This window comes from Somniosus microcephalus, chromosome 16 (genome assembly GCF_052327205.1).
Source record: "Somniosus microcephalus isolate GS21.2 chromosome 16, FLI_Smic_1.0, whole genome shotgun sequence".
Taxonomy (NCBI): Eukaryota; Metazoa; Chordata; class Chondrichthyes; order Squaliformes; family Somniosidae; genus Somniosus; species Somniosus microcephalus.
The window spans coordinates 75,843,971-75,869,984 of NC_141002.1; the positions used below are offsets into that span (position 1 = coordinate 75,843,971).

Consider the following 26,014-nt stretch of genomic DNA (forward strand, 5'->3'; position numbering starts at 1 on the left):
CATCAGAATAATGTGTAGCGGTGGTGAAAAAGTAAGATATTAAATATTAACACAAGCTCAAGGACAAAGAGGACATGTGTTCAAGCTAAGATGAGAAAAGTTGAATACACAGTTAAGATACAACTTTTTTACACATAGGGCGGGGAATATATAGAATAACCTGCCCAGAGAGGCAGTGAATGCAGTGGATGTTATATACATTTAGAGGGTGGCGATTACATTTTTGACCAGCCCAATGGAAAAAAATGGTGTTTTCTGATCTTGTAAAGCCCTCAGGGCAAAATATTGTGAACTCTCACATCCTAGCATAAGTGACTGGAAAATCCGGCTACATTTAGTATCCCCTTAAATGTGCCAATGCTACCTGCTTCAACCATTCCATGTGGCAGCAACTTCCACATTATCAGCACTTCGTGTAAAGAAATTCCTCCTAAATTATTTGATCTGTTAATGGCTATCTTATATTTATGCTCCCTTGTTCTGAACTCACCCACAAATGGAAAGTTTCTCCATGTCTAACCTATCAAAACCCTTCATAATTTAGGCACCTAGATTACAATGTTTTGATAGTCATAATTAGATAGTTCAACTTCACTTGATATAATGCTTGTACAGCATTTAGTGAAACCACTAGTGAAGCTGATAACTGTTTAGAAAGTGGTTGATGTTACCAGTAGAGTGCTGCTGTTTTCTAACTCTACTTGATCCATTCAGGTTAGTTTGGAAAAGTGTACTTTACACACAATGGATTGGAACCTAGATGAGGTTTAATGGGAATGGCAGCATCGTCAACAGCTGCCATGTGAAAAAAAAAGGTGGCAGAGGTTATGGCCTGAAATTGTTGAACTTGATTTTAAGTCCAGAAGGCTGTAAAGTGCCCAATTGAAAGATGAGGTGCTGTTCCTCGAGCTTACATTGAGCTTTATTGGAACAGTGTAAGAGCCTGAGGATGGAGAGGTCAGAGTGGGAGTGGAGCAGAGAATTAAAGTGACAGGCGACCAGAAGCTCGGGGTCACACTTACGGACTAAATGGAGATGTTCCGCAAAGCGGTCACCCAATCTGCATTTGGTCTCCCCAATGTAGAGGAGACTGCATTGTGAGCAGCGAATACAGTATACTAATTTGCAAGAAGTACAAATAAATCGCTGTTTCACCTGGAAGGAGTGTTTGGGGCCCTGGACAATGGGAAGGGAGGAGGTAAAAGGGCAAGTGTTGCATCTCCTGTGCTTGCACAGGAAGGTGCTGTGGGAAGGGGAAGGGGTGTTGGGGGTGATTGAGCAGTGGACTAGGGTGTCGCAGAGAGAGCGGTCCCTTCGGAATGCTGAAAGGGGAGGGGAGGGGAAGATGTGTTTGGTGGTGGGATCATGCTGGAGGTAATGGAAATGGCAGAGGATGATACGTTGAATGTGGAAGCTGGTGGGGTGAAAGGTGAGGACAAAGGTAACCCTATCATGGCTCTGGGAGGGATGGGAAGGGGTGAGAGCATAAGTGTGGGAAATAGAACGGACACAGTCGAGGGTCATGTCAAACACGGTAGAGGGGAATCCTCAGTTGAGGATAAAGGAAGACATATCGGAAGCACTAGTATGGAAGGTGGCATCATCAGAGCGGATGCGACGGAGATGGAGAAACTGGAATAGAGTCCTTACAGGAAGCGGGGTGAAAGGAAGTGTAATCCAGGTAACTGTGGGAGTCAGTGGGCTTATAATGAATGTTTGTCAATATCCTATCCCCAGAAATGGAGACAGAGAAGGGAAGGGAAGAGTCAGAGATGGGCCATATGAAGGTGAGGAAAGGGTAGAAATTGGAAGCAAAGTGAATGAAATTTTCTAGTTCAGGGCAAAAGCAGGAAATTACACCAATACAGTCATCAATGTGCCGTTTACTGCTTTTGCCCTGAACTAGAAAATTTCATATTTACACATGGGCAGAGCTATGTAGATTAAATAATGGGCCAGAATTTGCTGGAACGGGGCATCTCACGGCGTACACCATTAGTTAGACTTTTTCGTGCACCCTTCATCTCAAAATTGTTTTGCGGCCTAACTTGCTGAAAGTGCAAGCTGATAATGGCATGGCGAGGGCAACTGGACATCTGGGACCTTAATGAATCACGAGTCCAACAGTGTATCTCCTTAACCAATGAGATTTAAGGATTGAGAAATAAACAAAGGAACAACTGAAATGGAGGGTGAATTAGTGAGCAAATTCATGTCAAATCAGGTACAGAAAGAGAAATAAAGAGGGAAAGAAAGATTGGATTAAGAGAGAGAAAAGAGAGAGAAAGGAAAGGTGAGAAGTTAAAACAAATTTAAATTTGAGATTTAAAAAATCTGCAACAACAATTCACCACCTGAAGGAATGAGAATCCATGGTTTAAATAGTTCACTTTCTGGGCCAGAGAGGTTGATTGGCTGTCATTAACAATTATCACACTGTTAAAAGGGTACTTACACTATTAATTACAAGACTTAATGGGGGCAAAATTAGGCAGCTTAGTGCCTCCCATTAGCACCTCCGGGGGGTGCTAATGGGGTGCTACAGGCTTTGCGACCGGGCGCAGCAATAGTACCGACACCCGCAAAATTGAGGTGGAGGTTTGCGGCGGGGGTAACCACTAGCACCACGATTTCCTGCGCCCAGAGATCGTGATGTCATCTGGGTGCACAGTGCCGCAGCAGCGCCCTGGCTCTGAAATTCACTTGCTCCCCCTGCCTGAGCACCTGACGTTCACAACGACAGGTAGAGATGGTGGTATGCATTTGGCTGAGCACTGGAGGAGTGCTATATAAAGTGTAAGGGGGGTGTGTTTTGGTTGTTTTTTTTTCCTGGTCAGTCAACCGTGTGTCTGAGCTGTTCCAGCCCCGTGCAGTTCGAATCGCTTCCCCTTTGGTTCTGACCGCCGGACTTATTTCAGTAGCGATATAGACAAAACGAGACCAGTGGGTTAGTGCAAAGAAAACCAATGTTTTATTGAAATAAAGAATAAATTGCTATACAGTGAAAATAATTATGAATACAGCACACTTTTACTTAACGGGGAGGAGGAAAGATGGACACATCGAGGGAAAATTGACTAAAATGACAATTTAACAAAATTCCCCTTTAGTTCCCACCCCTTATACCTATCTAGGTTGCCTTGTTATGGGCCAGGAGGTTTATGCTCACCAGTCTATAATGTTGAAACACCTGCTCCATGCCCTGCGGTCTGTCTTGGATTTTTCACCGCCCAAAGTAGAGATACCCCAGTAATTCAAAAGTGACTGCGGGTATTCCACTTCTTTGGGCGGGCTGTGACGATCTTCTTGAAGGCAGGGCACCGGAGGTGAGGCGGTAGAGAGAGAGAGAATGGCTTCCTGAGGGGCTAACTTTATACCCCATTGGGAGCCCTTATCTTCACACCCAAATCTGGATGCATCTGGGTTACACAAAAGGGACCAATCTGGCCCCATTGACCATAATGGGTTTGAATGCGGCTATAATGCATTTCCCATTCGTTTAACTGGTTTGTGAATGGAGCTGTCCCAGTTTGAAATGTCACGCTGGTTTCTTGAGTGCTGGGTAAACAGTACTTGAGTGCTGGTGTAAACAATCCTTTGTCCTGTGGTTACAACCCAACCGCAACTTGATTGACAGCAACCACTTAAGCCCTTGAGTCAACACTGCTGAGGGCTCGTGTAAACAGAGTCCTTTGTTCCGTGTTGAAACTTCCTAACCGCAGTTGATTGACAGCTTCAAGTACTTAAGTACTCAGAAGCTGGGTTTCTTTTCAATCCTTTCATCAGCCAGTGCTGGGAGATTCTCCTTTCATATTCATACAGGCTGTCTTTCTTTTCTTTTGCCACGGGGCCGGCTACAGCCATCTTTGATGTCCTGGGTTTTTAAAGTACATTCCAACCAGGTTTTCTTTAATCAAATAATCTTCGGGGGCTGCCTAAATTTTGCGAACCTTACAGTCCTCCCTTGGATACTAAAACTTGCTTGCAGTATCCTATTAGAGGTGAGCAAAAATTTCTGACACCCCACAAACAACCTTCCCTTATACTTATCTATATCTATCTCTGATCCCTCGACACCTCCATCCCCCTTACTCAGAGAGAATTGCAGTGCACGGTAGGCATCTATCGATAGAAAAACATGATTATTTACAATAATTCAAGTACGGAGGGGTCCAATACCCCTGCACCACTTGTGACATCATAGAGCTTTATCACGATACAACATCTTTAATGAGATTAACACCAAGCCAAAACATATTTGTTAAAAAATACAAACGGAAGAAAACGAGCTTCCCTTTTTTTTTTAAAGAGGAAAAAAAAACAAACGAATCTGCCATCACTCATGATTAGTTACAATTCAGTCTTATTGACCTCTGAAAAGTCAGATTTACAGAATTTCCGAAACATCTTTTCCTTGGGGTGATGATTCGTATCCTCAGGCACTGGAGGGAGGCCTCCCCATATGTGAAGCCAGTCTCACTAGAATACTGGGTTGAATTGGATCCCAGTCATCCTGGCCAGCTCCCCTCATGGGCATCTGCCTCCCGCAGACCCCTCCTGTCGTGGGCTAGGGGTGCTCCCTTCCCCGAGCACCCAAAGACACGATGGTCCTCCGCACCTTTCGAAACTCTGAAAAAGACTTTAAAAAAACATCTAGTCAGGTTCCCTGGCTCAGGGGAATGTGATCGGGTCCCGCGACCTTGGCTCACATAGACAACACTCTGGAACGGTTCCATACTTAAAACTTATACTTTAATACTTAAAACTACCGATTGCAATATAAAATTAAAATTAACACACTGTAACTTACTTGTACACATTATTAAACTTAAACAAAGCTATATACAAGTGCCGCCCGTCTCCGGGCGGCTAGCCTAATCTCCTGCAGCAAAGCTGGACTGATCCCAACTTCTTGTCCCTCGCAGCTTATGGCTGCTGGTTGGGGACCTCTGTCTTTTGGCTTCTCCCTGACTCAGGAGCCCGCCCTTTTTAACTGGAAAGTTGGTGACCATACTTTCCTGGGCTGGGGTACCTGAAGAGACCTCCTAGGGAGTGTTGCTGGTGGGGCTACCCTGGCGAGCAGATCCTTAGCTCGGGTCACAGTCCTTGCTGGCTGGGGACCTTCTCCCTCGGGTCCCTCCCTTCCCAAACCTGGGCTGGGGATGGGCAATCCCTCACCACCGGCTGCCGGTGGCTGATAGTCTTCCCCTTCTGGTTTAAAACCTGGTTCAGGCTCCTCCCCGGAGTCCCATAAGAGAGGGGGAATCGCTCGGGCCAAATGCTGGGGAACTTCTCCTTTCACGCATGCGACTGCACCAGCGTGTGCAGTCTGTGTGAGTGTACCCGCTGCAGGCTGAGGATTTCTAACCTCAGACCTTCTCCCAACAGGCTGCTCTTTCTTTTCGGGTTTAAACAACTTACTTTGTTTAATATAACTAGCAGCCTGCCAGTAACCCTGCTCTAAATTCTTTCTCCTTACCAGGGTGGCCTTAAAGGCGGGATCTTGGGCTTGGACCTGCTTTTGGTCCAGGGCCAAAGCTACCCCCGTGTGCCTCCCTTGTCCCGGATTGCTGCTACTGGACCTGCTCTACAGGGGTCCCAGAACTCTCCTTCCCTGTCCCCCTGCTTGGCCACCTCATCGGTCTTTTGGTTACCCTCCCACGTGGTATGGAGGGATCCTAAACCTATGGCCGAAGGTTTTGACCTTTCCCCAGCCTGCTCGTTCCCTGTGGGTCCCATTAAGCTAAATGGGACCTTGTTAGACTGGGGTGAATTGGTCAGGTCTTCCGAATGGACCACCATGCTGGAAGCTCCAGTGTCCACTGAATATCTCCCCTGCACCGTCTTCACCCCCATCCTAACATAGGGCCTGCTCCCCTCAGCGTTTTCGCGGGGACACAGGTCGACAGGCTGCACTGGCTCTAGTCATTGCTGGGAGTGGGATGGGGCAGACGGGGTCAAAGCACTGGTGGTGGCTGCAATTCTCCCCTGGCTGGTCAGGAGGAGAGATCGTATCGACTCCAAGAGTGGCTCGATTGCAGCGGGAGGGATACCTGGCCCTGCCTTTTGGGCTGGGGCTGTTGGGTTCTTTGCTTTATTGTCCTTCCAAGGATTTCTACAATCCTTGCGCCAGTGGCCGTCCTTCCCGCACGAGTAACAGTTTAACTTAGTCTGGGAGGGATGGTTCCCCTCCTGGTGCCACTCTTTCTTATTCGGGCCCCCAGGTTTAACCTCATGGACTTTTCCCTTGGGTTGGTGCATCTCGGTACCCCTCATGTTTCTAAATGCTACTGTGAGCTGGCGGATCACCGCTTCTTCGGTGGTCTGGGGTTTTCGGGGGTCAAACCAAGCCGCGGCCTGGGCTTGGATCTGGGGTAGGCTGTTTGTCATAACACAACGGAGCCAGTGAGTCAATTGGGCTGGGTTCAGTGCTGCCCGCCCTGGCATTCCCGGGCATGCGCTCCGGTAGACTGGCCACAGCCTGTCTGCAAATGCCTGCGGGGACTCCCCTGGGAGCTGTACTGTTCTTTCTACCCGGGCGAACGGACTACCATCATTGAGTCCCATGGCCTCCAATATCTTGTTCCTCAAATCCTCGTATTCTTTCTGCCCCCTTTTGCATTCGCCAGATAGGGTCTGGAGGAGATCACCTCCCAGGGAAAACAGCAGCATTTTAGCTTGCTCTGCATCATCGCAGTCATTAACACAAGCTGCTTGTTCTATCTCCCTGAAGTGCAGAGAGGGGTCTCCCTTTTTAGTGAGCTTGGGGATATGGCTAACCATGGCCCTGAGCTGTTGGGTGCCATACAGCACCACAAACTGATTCTGGATGGCCCCTGGGTCATCATCATCAACGGGCAGACCGTACCTCCGTTGTCGGAGTGGGTACACTGGTCCTGGTCCCGGCCTATCTAGTGGGGCCTGCTGTGCTTCCTCTACCACCTCATCCTCCACCCCCCTTGCTGCCAGAGCTCCTGAAAGCTCAGAGCTATGGGTGGCGGTCGTGGGACCTCTGATTCCCTAACCAATTTTGTTCTGGGTGTTGCCTGTGGGACGGTTCTATTTGGGTTGCCGGTAAAGTCCAACTGGCCTATCTTCGGGCTGATAAGACATATCATCCCCTTTGCCCTCTTTAAAGCCATATTCAAGCTTTCTATCTCTTCCCTACAGGGGCCATGATCTGCTTCCTCGAACCCTTGGTCGCAGGCCAGCTTATACGCTGCCTTTACCTCTCTAACCTTTTCCTCCTGCTTTCTTACTTCTTGAATGAGGCGGGCGTTCTCCTCCCGCACCCTCATCTCATTACTCTTGGCCTCTGTAACTAGGCACTTCAGGTATGCTAACTCGTGCCTCATGTGGTTTTTGCCCTCACTAAACTGGTCCACCAGGCACTCTATCTTGGCCTGGTATTCTTTAATCTCCATTTCCTTATCCCAACTCCCTGCTTTAACTTCCCTAAGCTTGCGGGTACCTAACCACAAACAGATCAGTGGTGTGATAGTGATAAAAAGAAAACCAATAACTGCTGTTCTCTCCAGACCCAGACCACCGTCTGCTACATCGCATACTGTCGCCGACGGTCCTGCCACGGTCACCATTTTGTAAGGGGGGTGTTTTGGTTGGGGTTTTTTTTCCTGGTCAGTCAGCCGTGTGTCTGAGCTGTTCCAGCCCCGTGCAGTTAGAATCGCTTCCCCTTTGGTTCTATTGTAATGTGGGAAAATGCAGCAGCCAATTTGCGCACAGCAAGGTCTCACAAACAGCAATGTGATAATGACCAGATAATCTGTTTTTGTTATGTTAGTTGAGGGATAAATATTGGCCAGGACACCAGGGATATCTCCCCTGTTATTCTTCGAAATAGTGCCATGGGATCTTTTACGTCCACCTGAGAGCAGACAGGGCCTCGGTTTAGGATCTCATCTGAAAGACAGCACCACCGACAATGCAGCACACCCTCAGCACTGCACTGGAGTGTCAGCCTAGATTTTTGTGCTCAAGTCCCTGGAGTGGGACTTCAACACACAACCTCTGACTCAGAGGTGAGAGTGCTACCCACTGAGCCACAGCTGACACAGAGGGAGGAGGGCCAACAGGGCTCTCAACAGATGGCCTTACCCTTCCAGGGATTCCAGCAGCATTTCTCCTACATCAATCTCACTGAGGAGCAGTGTCTTAAAAGGCTCCGCTTCACCAAGGACGTGGTCACCGAGCTCTGCAACCTCCTGCAGCCAGACCTCGAGCCTCACATCAGGAGCACCATGTATATCTCAGTGGCAGTCAAGTTTACCGTCGTCCTCAATTTCTATGCAAGTGGATCCTTCCAGTGTGCAAGAGGAGACATATCTAACATATCGCAGTTCGCCATCCATTGCTGCATCCGTGAGGTCGCAGATGCTCTCTACAGAAGCCAGTCTTCAGCCAATTCGATTCACACCATGTGATATGAAGAAACGGCTGAGCACTGTGGGCCCCAACAACATCCCGGGTATCGTGCTGAAGACTTGTGCTCCAAAACTAGCTGCACCTCTAGCGAAGCTGTTCCAGTACAGCTACAACACTGGCATCTATCCGACAAGGTGGAAAACTGCCCAGGTATGTCCTGTCCACAAAAAGCAGGACAAATCCCACCTGGACAATTACCGCCCCATCAGTCTACTCTCAATCATCAGCAAATGAAGGAAGGTGTCATCGAAAGTGCTATCAAATGGCACTTACTCACCAATAACCTGCTCAAATTCCTGGAACTCCCTCCCTAACAGCACTGTGGAAGTACCTTCACCACACGGACTGCAGTGGTTCAAGAAGGTGGCTCACCACCACCTTCTCAAGGGCAATTAGGGATGGGTAATATATGCTGGCCTTGCCAGTGACGCCCACATCCCATAATTTTTTTTTTTTTAATGTCCTTCTCCATGACTAGAGAGAAGCAGCGCGAGCTTTGACAGGATAGCGGGCTTCCCAATGGTGCAGGGCACCATTGACTGCACCCACATCACTTTGCGGGCACCTCATAACAATCCTGAGGTATTCCATAAGAGCAAAGGCTATCACTTACTTAATGTGCAGCTGGAGTGTGACCACACACAGCGCATCCTCACCATCAATGCCCGCTATCCTGGCAGCAGCCACGATGCCTTCATCCTGCACCAGACTGGTGTGCCAGCTCTGTCCCAGCCACCACATCAAGTTAGCAGATGGCTGCTGAGAGACAAGGGCTATCTGCTCTCCACCTGGCTCATGACTCCCCTCCGCAATCCCAGCACTCGTGCCCAACACTCATACAACGAGAGACATGCTGCCACCAGGAACATTATTGAGCAGACTAACGAAGTGCTCAAGCAATGGTTCTGCTTCCTTGATCATTCAAGAGGAGTCCTCCAGTACTCTGCTGAGCGGGTGTCCCTTTTCGTCGTCGTCTGCTTCATGCTGCACAACTTGGCCATCATAAGGGCACAGCCATTGTCACCTGGCATAGCCACACCACCTCAGGAGGAGGAGGAGGAAGAGGAGGACGAGGATGAGGAGGAAGAACAGGAGCACGAACACCAGCGACAGAGGATCCAGCCACTCCATCGGCCTTGTGGAAGGACGGTACGTGACCGCCTCTTCAGACTGCGGTTCCAATGAATTCAAGGATATTTCCCAGTTGTTCATCCAGTCCCCATCATTCCATCAATTTCTCATTCCATACCACACCCCAAAGCTGAAATGAGACACAGCACCATTTCTGCAACATTCCAATAATAAATTTATACATAATCAGTAACCACATATATACAATATTAATTAATGACCCTTGTGCAAACCCTTACTTGCCCTCTTTACAGTCCCCTTTCCTAATCTAGTGCTCCTACGTAGTGTCTCCCCAGTGGCTGCAGCAGGGCTGGTGGAAGACTGCTGAGTGTCGGTGCCAGAAATTACAGATGGCCTTGCAGGACGCCCTTGACCAGCTCTGGGCCTGAAAGGTCCGGCTGTACACTGCGCCACCTCAGGATGGGCGGCGGCAGTCTGGGCTGACTGGATGACAGGCAGCGGCAAGGGCAATGGTGGAGTGGCAGTGGTGGGAGCAGGAATGTTGTCATCCTGAGAGAGGACGGCAGGTTCCTGCTCCACTGACCCACTGCCACTCCCCCGGGGAAGCACCTCAGCATCCCCACCAATTTTCTGCATCACAGATTGCTGGGCTGCTGCGACACCGTGTGATTCCCGGTGGACTGTGGTCCCAGCGACGATGGCAGCAGTCAGATCTTTTGTGGCATCAAACTGAGACTGCATGAGAGCAGTCTGAGACTCAATGGCAGCAACCACTGACTGCATTACAGCACTAAGACATTGCGTAGCTTCCGGCTGTACTGCAATGGATGCTGCCACATCGCCCATGACACGTGGCATGAGGTCTGGGACCCAAGGTCTCTCAGGGAGTCCAGCATCCTTTGCAGACTGCCAAGGATGGGCTCCATGGTGTGCGCAGAGCTCTGTGCAATGTTGGAGGTGGACTCCTCCACGCTCCTTACCATTGCCAATAGGCTCTCAGGCACCCTTGCCATTGCACCTATCACCTCAGTGTGCATGCCCATCACCTTTCTTGTGAATGTCTCCCCATCAATCTGAGTCCTGCACAGCAGAACTCACGCGCGAACTCACTCTCCGGGGAGCTGGCTCCCAAGCTACCCTTTCCCCCTGGCCTTGCTGGAGTCCGCTCGTCCCCGGTGCCTCACCCTGTGCAGACCCCTCTACTAAACTTGCCTCTAAAGATCGCGTAGTGCCAGTATCTGAGGTGGTGCCTGCGGGTGAGAGATGCAGTGACGTGGTGCTTTGCTCCTCATCCTCTTCTCCTTCCTCATTCTCAGTGGGAGGCTGAGGGACAGGCTGGTCATCTGGTTGCTGATTTTCTGAAAGCATAAAGGCACAAGACTCGCGTTAAGGTGAGGGCAGGGGGGCAGCAAGGGAGCAAGGAATGCAGACAGTATCAGGAGCTGGAAAGTGGGAAAGGCTTGTGGTGTGAGGGGGAAATGGGATCAGAGAAGGAGAGGGGATGAACATACCGTTGTTGCTCCAAGGAGGTCAACGTTGCCGAGGGCCACGGCACCCACCACCTGCTGCCCAATGAATCGCAGCACTCACTCCTCCAGGTTTGGAAGCTGCTGGAGCTGCGCATCACCCCTGCCTGTTCTCTGCTGCTCCCTCCTATTGTGGGCCATCTTGAGTAACAAATGTGTGTGAGTCACGTTCCAGCTATGTGTTTGGTAGATATGCCTGCAGTAGTTGAATAGCTGTGATTGTAGGCAAGGCATGAGGTGTGAATGTGAGTTTAAGTAGGTGCAGATGCTTGGTGGGTGAGTGGTGTGGGTGTGGTGGTTTGTGCAGTGTGTACAGAGTGAGGTTCTGTTGGTGGTATGCAGGACCTGTTGAAGCATGTACTCACCTTGACCACCCGAGTGAGGTCACTGAATTTCTTCCAGCACTGTGTCAGGCTGCGTTCGCCCACACTACTGGCCGAGAGCTGCTGGGCCACTTCCCTCCACGTTGCCCTGAAGACCTGGGGCAATGGCCTCCTTCCAGTGTCCAGGAACAGCACTGCCCTCCTTTGCTCCACTTCCATGACCAATGCCTCGTCCGTGAAATGGTGAGCTCTCTCCCTGGGAGTAGGATCAGCCATCACAATCAGGGGATTGAGTTGGTTGCAGGTCACCTTCACAGCAAGCACTGCTGATAATGAGGATTTGCACAATGATGCAACCTCCCCTTTAAGAGCTGGAAAGAGCCAGTGTGAAGGATCATTCCCGATTGCATTGCACCTGAAATTCATTATCGATCTGCTGGTAGCACCCCTGCAGCACCCTACTGAGGTCATTAGCGCTTGATTTAGCATTCCAGCTCTCTCCTGGAGTGCTGACAGCAAATTTAGGGGAACCTCAGATTCATTAGCACCTGGCACTAATTTTTCAAGATTTCAAAATTTAATGCCCCAAACGGGGCGATACCGAATTTCTCCCCCAACTTTCTGTGGCGAGTTTAATGGGCAATTAACGTGCAAATCCAGCAAGTTCTTAAAAATAACGGGAAAGCTAAGAGCGAGATGCTGCTTGTGCGAAGCTAATGGCGAAATGGCGCAAATTGTCCAGCAACTTGTGGCGATTCATAAATAACAGGATATCTCTTCCTTGCCACAAGTTGCTGGATGATTGATGCATTAATAAAGGCAAGCACCATTAAACTCATCATTACTTTGACAGAAAATTCTGGCCTTTAATTGCAAGATGTTGCACATTGCAAGAAAAATGTAAAATTTATTTAATGAATGGTGTTTAACTAGCTAGGAAAAAGGTTGAAAGAAACCTGGGAGTGATAGTAGACTCAACTTTTCCTGGGTTAGATTTTCCAGTCTTTGCTAAGTGTAGCCAGAAATGGTTAGGTGCTAGCATAAGACGAGTCAGAAGTGCAGTGTGCTGACTGCCTGCTATTTTTCAAATTCAGGTCAGTTGCATAATTATCCTGAGCTACTTGCATGATCTTCCCCATGTGCATGGGTCAGATGCAAGTAAAGCTTTTGTTCCAACAAAATGCACTATTCTCTTCTTCTTAGGCAGTCCCTCGGAATCGAGGATGACTTGCTCCCACATTAAAAATGAGTTCGCAGGTGACTGATTAGTCCAATGCGGGACCTACATTCTCTGTCACAGGTGGGGCAGATGGTGGTTGAAGGGGCGGGTGGGTGGGGTGCTTGGGTTGACGTGCACTCCTTGCGCTGCCTGCGCTTGGCTTCCGCTTGCTCCTGGTGAAGAGACTCGAGGTGCTCGCCTGAGGAAGAGAGTGTTTGAAGACCAGGACCTCAAACCCGGCACTAAGCTCATGGTCTACAGGGCAGCAATGATACCTGCCCTGCTGTATGCCTCAGAGACATGGACCATGTACAGCAGGCACCTCAAAGCGCTGGAGAGGTACCACCAACGCTGCCTCTGCAAGATCCTGTCAATCCATTGGCAGGATAGGCGCACCAACGGCAGTGTTCTTGCTCAGGCCAACATCCCCAGCATCAGCCCTGATGGACGGGTCACATTGTCCGCATGCCCGATATGAGACTCCCAAAACGAGCGCTCTACTCGGAGCCCCAGGTGGGCAGAGGAAACGCTTCAAGGACACCCTCAAAGCCTCCTTGAAAAAGTGTAACATCCCCACCGACACCTGGGAATCCCTGGCCCAAGACCGCACAAAGCGGAGGAGAAGCATCCGGGAAGACGCCAAACACCTCGAGCACTATTCTGACCTTGAAATGGGAACCCCTTAAGTCACCAATATCATATTTTCTATTCCCTCTCCAACTCTTCATTTGGACTTGGAGTGAGTCTGCTACTTGCAAACTAAGGTGTTTTGCCCCAGAAATGTAAATCGAATAGGAATAATGTTGAGATTCCCAAACTTATTTCTCCAGGGATCAATATCCACGGGGAACTGTGGTAAGACTGCACAAACACATTTCAGTTACCATTACAACAATCAAAAAGCAGTGACTTTCTGTGCACCAGTCTTCTACAGTGGAATCCATATTCTAGAGATGAAGATAGTCCTGTAATCCACTGTGCTATCCACTCACCGTGGGATAAAAGATCCTCTCATTACTATATGTAATATTTAATACTGAACAAAGAAAATCTTTTTGAATGCATTTACGATGACGCAAAGAGTGATCAGAGGCACACTTAATTGTATATTTTTCAACTTCTGAATCATCTCCTAATTTTTTTAAATACCTGTCTGTCCTTTTGAACTGAAAAATATTCTTTTCCTCCACCCAGATCACACTATATAATATAATCAGTCCCTCTAATGTATCCATAGTCTAGGTTATTACAGAAAGTAGTAGTTCAGGATGCCATCAAAATTTGAAGTTGAGACCTTGGCACCATCCCGTTGTAGATATAGAAACATAGAAATATAGAAGATAGGAGCAGGAGTAGGCCATTCGGCCCCTCGAGCCTGCTCCGCCATTTAATGAGATCATGGCTGATCGTCCAAATTCAGTACCCTGTCCCTGCCTTCTCTCCATATCCCTTGATCCCTTTAGCCTTAAGAAATATACCTAACTCCTTCTTGAATATATTTAATGAATTGGCCTCAACTGCCTTCTGTGGTAGAGAATTCCACAGGTTCACCACTCTCTGGGTGAAGAAATTCCTCCTCATCTCTGTCATAAATGCCTTACCCCTTATCTTTAGACTGTGACCCCTGATTCTGGACTCCCCCGCCATCGGGAACATCCTTCCTGCATCTAGTCTGTCTAGTCCTGTTAGAATTTTATAAGTTTCAATGCGATCCCCTCTCATTCTTCTAATCTTCAGCAAATATAAGCCCAATCGACCCAATCTCTCTTCACACGTCATTCCTGCCATCCCCGGTATCAGTCTGGTGAATCTTCGCTGCACTCCCTCCATGGCAAGAACATCCTTCCTCAGATAAGGTGACCAAAACTGCACACAATACTCAAGGTGTGGTCTCGCCAAGGCCCTGTACAACTGCAGCAAGACATCCTTGCTCCTGTACTCAAATCCTCTCGCTATGAAGGCCAACATACCATTTGCCTTCTTAACCGCCTGCTGCACCTGCATGCTTACCTTCAGCGACTGGTGCACAAGGACACCCAGGTCTCGTTGCACTTCCCCTTCTCCCAATCTATTGCCGTTCAGATAATAATCTGCCTTCCTGTTTTTGCCACCAAAGTGGATAACCTTGCATTTATCCACATTATACTGCATCTGCCAAGCATCTGCCCAATCACCCAACCTGTCCAAATCATACTGGAGTTTCTCGGCATCCTCCTCACAGCACACATGCTCACCCAGCTTTGTGTCATCTGCAAACTTGGAGATATTACATCTAGTTCCCTCGTCTAGATCACTAATATATATATATTGTGAATAGCTGGGGTCCTAGCACCGATTCCTGCGGTACCCCACTAGTCACTGCCTGCCACTCGGAAAAAGACCCGTTTATTCCAACTCTTTGCTTCCTGTCTGCCAACCAGTTCTTTATCCAAGTCAGTACCTTGCCCCCAATCCCATGTGCTTTAACTTTACAGATGTGACAGCTAAGCCCCACTTTTATTCACTCTTGTGATTTGAGTATTGAAATTATACTGCAGATCCTTTGCTGCTACACAATTCACTATTACTCTATTTTTAGATTTTGATTGATGGCAAATGACATCAGTGTTTGAGGATCTTACAAGAGCGTGGAGTTCAGAGGAAAAGGAAAAAAACACAGCTGCTTCTGGCATTGCAGGGTTCTCTCAAATCACGATTTCTATAAACCACAGATAAAAATAGCCAATTTTCAAATCTTTTTAGATATCCATTCTAAATAAAAACAGAAGCACTTTTAGACACAAAAGAATAATTTTTTTAATTAAGCTGTATTTGTAGGAAAACGTTGGCATATTAACTACATTTAGTCTGCTGATCAAGAGAAGATAACTGGGAGCTGGATAAGAAATTTACTACAATCACAGCAAATAGAAATATGCTTGGTATCTTGGAATTCTATACTAGTGTCTGGAGTTGAGTATAGTCCTAAATCTGATTCCAGTTATCTAATCAGCAAATATCTTTATCAGAATTTTATTTTAAACGTCGTACTATATACACAATACATTACTAGCCATGAGCTTTGGGAAGCCTCTCTGTGAAAGAACAGGAAAAGGACCATTGAACCATTGAGGCCATGTCTTCCGCAAACCATCTAGAATCTGCTTTATCATGAACTCCACCTAACCTACTCAATCTGCTGACAGGCAAGGAAAGGGCAAAATGGTAATACTTTATAAATATAGCATGCAAATAGTTCAACACTTTCTAAAAGTAACTTGATGGCCAACACAGCCAAAAAATTAAAATTAAAAAAGTGACACATGGGCCCAGAATTGACAGGGCCTATGATGGTGTACACACAGCATACGCCATCGTAAGTGTTATGAATGGCCCCGCAAATTTGGGGTTTCCGCATGTGATGCATATGTGCGAAAACCCGGAACTTGCGATCAGTCAAGTTTCACTTGGACAGATCCACTGCATCCGCTGTAAATTCACTTTCTCTGCCGCAGAGGTGGGCTATTTGCCCAACTACTGCCCAGCGAATACCCAAGAAACCCTTATGCCTGGTAAAGGCAGGCATAAGACCTTTTACTAGCGTAAGGGTTAAAATAAATGTTTAAATCATTAAAAAAAATTATTTTAACATTCACTTACATTTAAAATTAGTTTAGGTAAATTTTGCACTGTTTAAAAATGTTTACTTTTTTCTTTTAATTAAATTTTTATTATAAATGTTTAAAGGATATTTTAATTAATATTGAACCTGTGATCATTTATTTTTATTTAAGTGGTGTGAAATTTTATTTATTTGGGGATTTCTAATATGCTTATGGGGGTTCCATACGTAAATGGAATCCCTATAAGCTTAATGGGAATCCCCTTTTGTCATTGGTTGGCCTGGCCCGCCCCGCGTGATCCCAGGGACGCTTGCGAACCACATACGCTCCTGGGATCTGTGGGCCATTACACAGACATAGGACCGGAACAGTCTGAAGCTCTGGAGACACAAGGTAAATACGTAGTTTTCTTTCGGTTCTGAGGCGTACGTGGGTGGCAAGCCTCCGACTGCAATTTACAGGCCATGAATTATTTTAGCAGTTTCTTATGGTGTAAAGCTAGGACCAAAAAAAAAATCAAATCTCAATAAAATGAAACTCCAATGAGAACTTTGTTGCCAGGACTTGTGATTTTGTAATAGTTTAATTGTATGAAAGAGTTGAATAATTTCATTATCCTAATTTCACTAAAATAATAACTTTTAAGTATAAGCCAAACTTATTGTTTGAACATAGTTAGTAAGATTGACAAAATTGTGTGAAAAAACAGAAATTTCTCAACTTACGGATTGAATAGCATTGCAAACATTTTCCTTAATATCCATGAATATCTGTTATCATTTGCTTCTGTCACTAGCAGAAGTTTCTTATGCTCTAAATAACATTTTTTTTAAGGAGATATCTTTGATTAGGACTGGTCCCAAAAGCAAGGCTGACTTAAAGTAGCCTGTTTCAGCTGGGTATTGGCGATAGGTAGTTGCTGACTTGCTTCCTCTATCTTCAGTTTCCTGTTAATATTTCGAACAAGGCTGCAAGACTGCTTGAGTTCATAAGCTGGAAGACAAAGAGACACAGACTGTGCGGTTTTGACTGCATCAGAAGCAAATGTTAAATTAATTGAGCATCTTGAGAGCAGGAGATTGTCATGTGAACAGTGCTTGTATTTTATTCTAAGAAACATGAAGCTTACACAATAAACTCATAGTTGGTAGTGCTAGATATTACATGGTGTTCAAAATGAGAAGTCACATGTTTTGCAGAAGTTCTTAATGATCTAAATGGAGCATTTACTCCATTGCAATGGACAATTAAAAGGCAACTTATTTTGACTTATATCACATTGATCAGAGGTTACTTACAAATAAACACAAACACTACAAATGCCACAGATCAGTACAACTATTAGCCAAAGTGCATGAAAGCTGCCCTTTGAAATCTTGACATTCTGCCAAAATAAAAAGTACATTACTACATTAATACTTTTTTTTGTGGGGGGAGAGGTGAATCGGAAAACATTCAGCAAAATGAATTCAGATAGGCAGAAAATTCAAGCTGGCAAACCAAGAGCGAATCCAAAACCTTGCCAAAAATGGCTGTAAAAAAATTACAAAATGGGCCATAATTTGCTGTAAGAGTTCATCTAACGGTGTCTGCTGTTAGTTGGACACCCTTGTACATTTAGGTTTTTAAACTTTTTGCATGGCAAGTTGCTGAAACTGCATGCTGATAACAGGACAGCGAGGGAAACCGGGCATCATGGATCTGAGTGAATAGGGCAAGCAATCAGATTGAAGGATTGTGAAAATAACGCAAGGACTGAAAAGGAAGTGTAAATTACAGTGGGTGAATTCAATGCCAAATCAGGTACAGAAAGAGAAATAAAGAGAGACAAAGAAAGATTGGGTTAAGAGAGAGTGGAAAAAGCAACAGAAAGGAAAAGTTAAAAAATAAATTACATTTTACATTTTTAAAATCTCCAACAATTAAAACCTGAAGGAATGAAACACAGTTAATTTTCATTGCCAGAGAGGTTGTTTGTCAGTAATTAACACTTATCATGTCATTAAAAGGGTACTTAGACTGGAATGGACAAGGGTTAACTTTCTGTGGCGAGTTTAGTTCGTATCTACTGTGCAAATACAGCAACTTCACGCCATTCAATACATTTCAATGGTGGGCTAGACAGTGAGATGCCGTTTTCGTGTAGCTAACAGCGGAGTGGACAAACTCAGACAGCAACTTTTGGATATTTTAGTTTAACTGTGCATCTGCCCTTCACCTGAAGTTGCTGTACCATTTGCACATAAATAATGGTAAGCATCATTAACCTCACCGTTATTTTGACAGCAAATGATGTCCCAGTGTGTTATCCTTTTAGGCAAAGGTCATTTGCAGAATAAAACTTTAAATTGATTTGGCTATTGGCCACTGATGAAACAGATGTGAAAGTATTGAAGTATTATGATTCAATATTGATAATTAAAAATGAATTAAGCACCTTTGGGTGGATGAAGGTTTGAGTCCACAAGCAATTGGTAAGTATAATTTGGCTTTAAAGTTGTTCCATCCACCAACCATGCAACCTTCTCATTGCATTGGTACAATCATACTTTGTCAAGTCATTTCAGTTCCTTTGATCAGTAAACGCACCTGAGCAAAGTGATTCTGTATCACACAGAAATCACACAGAAACCCCACAGTGCAGATAGAGGCCATTTTGGCCCATCGAGCCTGCACCGACACATATCCCACCCTATCCCCGTAACCCCTACACCAACACATATCCCACCCTATCCCCGTAACCCCATGTATTTAATCCCCCTAACACTAAGGGTCAATTTATCATAGCCAATCAACCTAACCTGCACATCTTTGGACTGTGGGAGGAAACCGGAGCACCCGGAGGAAACCCACGCAAACACAGGGAGAATGTGCAAACTCCACACAGACAGTCGCCCGAGGCCGGATTCGAACCCGGGTCCCTGGCGCTGTGAGGCAACAGTGCTAACCACTATGCCACCGTGCAGCTGGAAGTCTAGCAGTGCCAACCAGTCATCTCTGGGTTCCAGCCTGCCGATATATCAGCTATCTGTAATGCTTTGGACCTTTCTGCCATGCAGATGAGTGTCCTAACCTGTAACAGTGATGGATAGTGGCTAAGACCGCAAGTGCCTTCTCTCAGCCTATTTATCATTGGGCATACCTCTGCTGATATGTGCATTATTCTTACTGGTTGTGGCAAAGTAGCCGGAAAGGGAATCCATTGTGATGTCACATTCAGCTGTTGTGGTCTTAAACAGCTTTACATCAAGCAACAAAACACTGGTTGTTGGCACTTGGCTCTATTTGTATAAAAAGATTCATGTTTATGGCTTTGTCCCATGTTTATAATCTCTGACAAGTGAGGAGGCGGGTTTGGAGGCAGGACTGCCGGGAAAATGGCAGAAACTGGGAGTGGGTACTGACCCCGCTCCCAACCCGCCTCCATGCTATCTTCCCGGAAGGTGGGTCCCCAAGTCGTACAGGGACCCGTCTCCTCGAGGCGGGAAGGGGATTAGAGCCAATTAACTACTGCCTGTTAACAGGCAGTTTTGAGGCTTTTCCCCATTTTACGTCTGCAATTGTGGGCTTCCCGACGACTGCGAACCTCGCCAGGGTCAGTGAGACGAGCAGTGGGTCTGCGGGGGTGAGCGGGGTCGAAATGACAGATGGAGGTGAGTGATGGGTGCAAGTGTGGACAGTTAAGTATGAGAGGTGAGTGTAAAGAGTAAAGTGTAGTGTTGGAAAAAGTTTCCTTACCTTTTCTTCTTTCTGCAGGCTTCAACCGGAGGTGCCTCATCTCAACGGCAGTGATGACAGAATGGCTGCTGCATTCTCAGATACTGCAGCCATCTGCTTTCTGCTGAGGAGAGTGGTCTTGATGAACCTTTGTGCAAGGGCTCACCTTTGAACAGAGATTGTCAGTGTTTTGACAGCTTCTCAAAGCTGTCAAATGCTGACAATTCATCTGTCAAAAGATTTTCGACAGATGAAGCCTCAGACGCTGACGTCATCTGTCACCGGCTTTCCCTTAATTGGCCAGTAAGAGCAGGCTTAACAAGGCCAATCAAAGGAAAATAGCGTGGGTTCGTCAGATGTCACTGGGAGCGGCACTAGAACCCGGAAGGCAGCAGTCCCACCCCCAACTCGTCTCGGCTGGCAAAATCCAGCCCTAAGAATCATTATCAGTACTAGTTGATCTCTTGTGGCATTGCAGATGTGAAGTCAAGACCAACTGTAATCTTCTGGTGAGGACAAGTACACCAGGGAGTGCAGGTATAATTCAGTCCCCATTTTCAAGTCATACATGCTGCCCTTATTTTATATTTTCATTATAAGTTCTTATGTCCACATTTATAATGGAAGCTGGCTATGTAAATATGTCACACTATAAGTATACCTTCCTGCCAGTAGAGACACTGCAGGAGAGGGAAGGATAAGTAAGAGGAGGAGAAATAGGAAGGAAATAAGGGAGGAGGAGGAGGAAGGGGCAGCAGGAGGAGAAAGATGAATAGGGAAGAGAAAGGGGGAGAAAGACAGGGGAAGGGAAAAGAGAGACAGGTGAATGGGAAAGGGGAAGAGAGACGGGAGGGGGAAATAAGAGAGAAGGGAAAGATAAGGGAGGTGGAGCGAAGAGCAAGAGGGGTAGAGAAAGGTGGAAGAGAGATAGGGGAGGGAAAAAGGGAAGGAGAGGCGTGGAGAGGAGGGGGTGAAGGGGAAGAGGAAGAGGAAGAGGTACAAAAAAGAAAGGGGCAGGGAGGAGAGGGAAGGAAGAGGGCTGAGTTGCGCGAAGGGAGGTGGGAGTAGGAAGGGGAGGAGGGACAAATATGGACCAGGGCAGCCACACTTGGGAGTCAGGGTAGACATAGCCAGCAGGGTGCCAGATATCCATGGAAGCCATGGCTTGCGGGGGTGTGAGGCGTGAGTCAGCAGGCAAGGATCCAAAGGGAGGGAAGATGGGGAATTTAATGTTCCAAAATTATATACTATATAGGTGATAAAAGATATTTTAATTCTATACAATTGGGGGAAGGGGGCAACCAATATAGGCCAGAGAAATGATGAGTGGGCAGAAAGTGTTGTGTAAGCTGAGTCCCTGACATAGTCAGTGGGAGGTGCACCAGATGACTTAAGTGTTTGCCAGTGAGAACTACAAGTCAACAACCAGACTGGGAGTCAGGATCTGATACAGCTAGTGATGAAATGAGCGTTAGACTTATTTTTAAAATTGGCAATATATGAAGCCAGGGCAGGGGCAGAAAGAGACGTCTGGGGCTGGGACTGGCAGGCCGAGAAGAAATCAGAAGCTGATGGCTGGCATGGACATCATCGACGGCCAAGAACGGTTCGACCAGTTGGCGCAGAGACAAGTAGTGCTGACAATGGGCAAGTGGCCACATAAAGCGCAGCTAGCGGAGCAGGAGGTAAAACATCAGCCAAGGGGACCCACACTGCAAGCCCCGTGTACAGTAAGTGGCAAATGTCAGGTAGTGCGTGAGGTACCAGAGGTAGTCAAGTGCCATTTTAGTTGCAAATATTTATATTAAAAGTAAAAGAAAATTTATAATTACAGTCATTTTAGAGGTACAAAACCTACATAGCCAGCAATGGGTGAAGAAGAGGGCAGCATGAGCAGGCAGTAACCCAATTTTATTTTAGATTTTAGAGGCCAGGAGGTTGAAATGTGCCAAGAGCCTAAAAAAGGGGAAAAAAATAACATTTTGCTGGTTAAAAAAATACTTCATCCAAAAAGGTAAAATTTGAAAGAAAAACTTAGCTGAACAGAAGACAAGATGGCCAACAGAGCCTCTGAAGTATTTCAGAATGTGAGGTTCTGAAAACATTAATAAGCTGTGTACAAGCCACCCAGTGCATTGCATTATGATAAGTTTACATAGGCAAAACCCATATTAAATATGGACATAGGAAATTATAATGGGAAAAAGTTGACACAAAAAGTATGACAAAAATGTGACAATGGGATGGCAAGTGGCAGAGACAGGAAGTGTGTGCAGATTTGGCCGGACTTTTCCCTAACTGGGGGGTCCGGTGCAGGCGGCCACCAGGGTGGGTCACGAACTCGTCGCTGGCTCCATCCCACTCCACAGAACGACTTTACGTTAATGGGGCCTATTAAGCCTGCCCTGCGCATTACCCAGCCCAATTAAATGGTGCGGGTCTGGTGACGTCATCCTTGATGCGTTTTCAGCCAGGATATTTAAAGGAGCCATAGCCACATTGCGTTTGAAGGTTCATTTAGGAGTGTGCAGTCAGTACACTTCACAATTCCACTGCTGCACACCAGAGATGACTGCACAGAGGCAGAGGGCTGCACCCAGGTTCTCTGATAACTCCCTCCAAATGTTTGTGGAGGGTGTCAGAGCACGCAGGGAGGTCCTCTTCCCTGCTGATGGGAGGAAGAGACCACCCCAGCAGAGCAAAGGTACCTGGCTCCAAATAGCAGAGGAGGTGAATAGCAGGGATGTCATCAGGAGGACTTGGGTGCAGTGCCGCAAACGCTTTAACAATCTTGTTATACTGTATCAGGAAATGTGAGTACAAAGCCACACTCAACTTCATCCTGCTGTGCCTCTCATCACATCCCCATCACTCTGCCTTCCCAACCCTACTCCTGCACATCCTTACTCACACCAACTTACCTTGGACCTCCACCCATCCCTCTCTATCTACATTATCACAACCCCATCTTACTAGCCACCCCTCACACTCACCCTCATCCTAATGCAATCATACCAATAACACACAAGGACGCCACTTGGAATTGCCACCCCACTCCATCATAGTCACCTTCTACAGATGTAACCCATCCATTCCTTACATTCACTCCATCACTCCAACTCAATCTTCATTTCTTTCTCTCCTTGCAGGAAAAGAGAGCCCACAATAAGAGGGAGAGGCAGGGAACTGGCGGTGGAACGGCATCAATGGCCACCCTGACCACAGCAGAGGAGGCTGCCTTAGAGCTGGTGGGGGTCGCCGAGCAGCTGGAGGTAGGAGACGGAGAGAGAGCGACATCTCATCAACCTGGTCCGAGATTTTCTAGGGGGGTCAGCGGGCACAATCGGTGGCGGGTCGGGTGGGAAAGTGTTTTTTTTCCCCAGCGAGTCGGGACCCCGTTGTGAACCTGCCGCCACATGCCTTTACCAAATGTCGGGTCTGTCAACACTGAGCAAACCCGACACGCAGCGGCGAGGGGGCAATTTAAATTATTAGTGGCTTGTTTACAGCCACTTAATGGTTTTAAACTGACATTTTGAATTTGACAGCTCGCCCATGGCTTTCACACTGTTGCTAGACTATGTCTGTGAAGCTGAGGCGGGAGTTCAATTGCCATTGAATCAGCTGATGAGTTGACAGCTTCAAATGTCAAGTAAAAGCTCCCACCTTACAGAATTATCTTCCCTCAGCCACAAGCTCTTCCTCACTGCATTTCCACAACAGATTCACCATGCTGCAAGTGTTTACACAAGTCTCCATCTAATCTGACCTCATTACCTCTCTCACCATTGACAGATCGCTTCTGTCATCTCTACTTCACCTGCCAGCTATTCCACCAGCAAGGGTGCTCTTTATACTCTCTCACCATGGTCCTCAGAATCCGACCACGATCAGCCCCAACACCAGTTGCACCAGGCACACCTGCAGCACCAATAACAACACCAATCTTCTCCACAATCAACTGATGTTGCACAAGACAGAGGGCATCAGCATCCAACCACATTGCTGCCCAGGCAATTCCTTTCACACTCACCACCATTGCAGGGGGTACCATTATGTCTTGCCATTCACTGCAACTCACTAAGCCACTTCCAAAGCTGCACACAAATCTGTCCAAGAATGCAGTGTTGAAAATAAAGGTTTCAATGTTTGACACCACATTAACAGAAACTTTACATGGCTATTGCATAAAATACCCAAGTGCCTACCCTTGTGTTGTTAGTTGGTATGATTGCACTAGGATGAGGGTGTGTGTGAGGGGTGGCTAGTGAGATGGGGATGTGATAATATAGATAGAGTGAGAGGGATGGGTGGAGGTCTAAGGTGTAAGATTTGCAAAATTTCTACATTTCCCCGAAGGCTGTTATTAATAAACGGGACCCCGCGTGGACATTTTAAATCAAAAAGGGGTACCCAAGATGGCGTCCGTGCCTCGTGGCAGAAAGCCTGTGGGATTTTAAAATGGACTCTGCAACGCAGACAGCTTGTGGATCGAAACCCAAGCTACAGGTTTCTGTGAAGAGAGACTTTGTATTTTGGAACCAGACAGGACTCTGAATTATGCATTAGACCGAACTGGAGACAAATCTAAATTCAGTTTAGGCCTATAGTTAAGGCCATCAAGCAGTCCACATATATTATCGGAAACAGATTAACAGAGCCATCGAGGCTGGACAGGCCCATCAAGGAACTTTCATGACAATACAAGTCAATTATCGGGCCGGTAGATGCGATTACTGGCCATCTAAAAACAGTTAGTATGGATTGCTACCATTATTTAAAATAGCCCGCCAAAATTAAGACAAAGCACTAACCTGATTTGGCACACAGATAAGGGTTTTCGAGAAGGGTATAATTGAAGGCCCCTGGGTAGCAATCGGTGTGCTGTGCTGTCCTGGTGCTGCTGCTCTCTCTCTGCTCTTCAGCCCCTCGCCCTCGTGGCTGCCGCTCTTTCCCCGTCCCGCGCTTACCCCCTGGTCTTTGCCCGTGCCTTTCCCCACTCCATCTGGAATTGCCCCGGCACCGGGTCAGGCGGACACGGACAATTCAGGCCAGGCGAGGCGGGACGCGACGAGGGGAGGAGGGAAGACCACCGGAGGGAAGGCCACCTGAGGAAGACCGGCTGAAGAAGAACAACTGAGGAGACAACCTGAGGGGAGGCTTCGAATTATCGGGCCTTCAGCCTCAGCCGACCTTCGAATATCTGCACACCAACTCAAACTGTCGGCTGGCGACGAAGAATCATCCCTGCAAGGTAAAGTACCCAAACAGAAACTTTAACTTTGGGGTACTCGAACCTGGACAGCGCCCTTGCAGCACTCGGAGGCCACGTGACGACGGCAGGCTCCAGAGAGCACCAAGAGCGAACCCCGAACCCAACCGCTGTTTTGAGTCCAACAAACCCTTTTGATTGGTGAGCATGAAGTTCTGACCCCTCATAGCTTAACCTAGTTAGGTATAGGGGGTGGGCTAAAGATAAGGGGATTGTTAAGATAGTTGTTTTCCCTCGATGTGCCGTGTGTTCCCCATTCCCTGTATAAGTATATAGTTATTCTTCTTTTGTATTTTCGCCTGTAGAAGTGTACACTAGTAATTTTTCATAAGGTTGTATCAGTTTTTCCTCTTCAGTAAAATCTTGGTTTTTGTTTACATCCAACCACCTGTCTACTCGAGTCTTCTCTGTACCGCCGCCTTGTACCTAAGTCCGGTGTCTAGAACCCAGGGGCGTGGGAGCGATTCGAACCACTCACAAAAGAGTCAGAGGCATAACTGACTGGGCGTACGTGCCAAACACCACCACACGCCACCCCCTACAAAGGTAAGTTGGTGTAAGGATGTGCAGGATTAGGGTAGGGAAGGCAGAGTGATGGGGATTTGATGAGTGGCACAGCAGGATGAGGTCGAGTGTGGCTTTGTACTAACATTTCGTGATCTACTGAAATTTTTGAAATGTTTGCGGCACTGCACCCATGTCCTCCTGACCACATCCCTGCTTGTGTCCTCCTCTGCAATGTGCAACCAGGCTGTTTTGGTCTCCTGGGGAGGTCTCTTCCGCCCATGGAAAGGGAAGAGAACCTCCCTGCGTGTTGTGAC

The 26,014-nt window shown here is 47.0% G+C and overlaps 1 protein-coding gene across 1 annotated transcript in view; it reads right to left on the reverse strand.

Annotated features, from left to right (window-relative positions):
* Nucleotides 1–15,379: 15,379 nt before the first annotated feature.
* The window catches only part of LOC147106299 (ankyrin repeat domain-containing protein 61-like), a 103,869-nt gene continuing 93,234 nt past the window's right edge, over nt 15,380–26,014 (reverse strand). Inside the window, exon 15 of the mRNA XM_086009290.1 lies at nt 15,380–17,197. Within this exon, the coding sequence (XP_085865416.1) occupies nt 17,052–17,197 (146 nt within the window). The 3' untranslated portion in view covers nt 15,380–17,051. The remainder of the gene's footprint in view (nt 17,198–26,014) is intronic.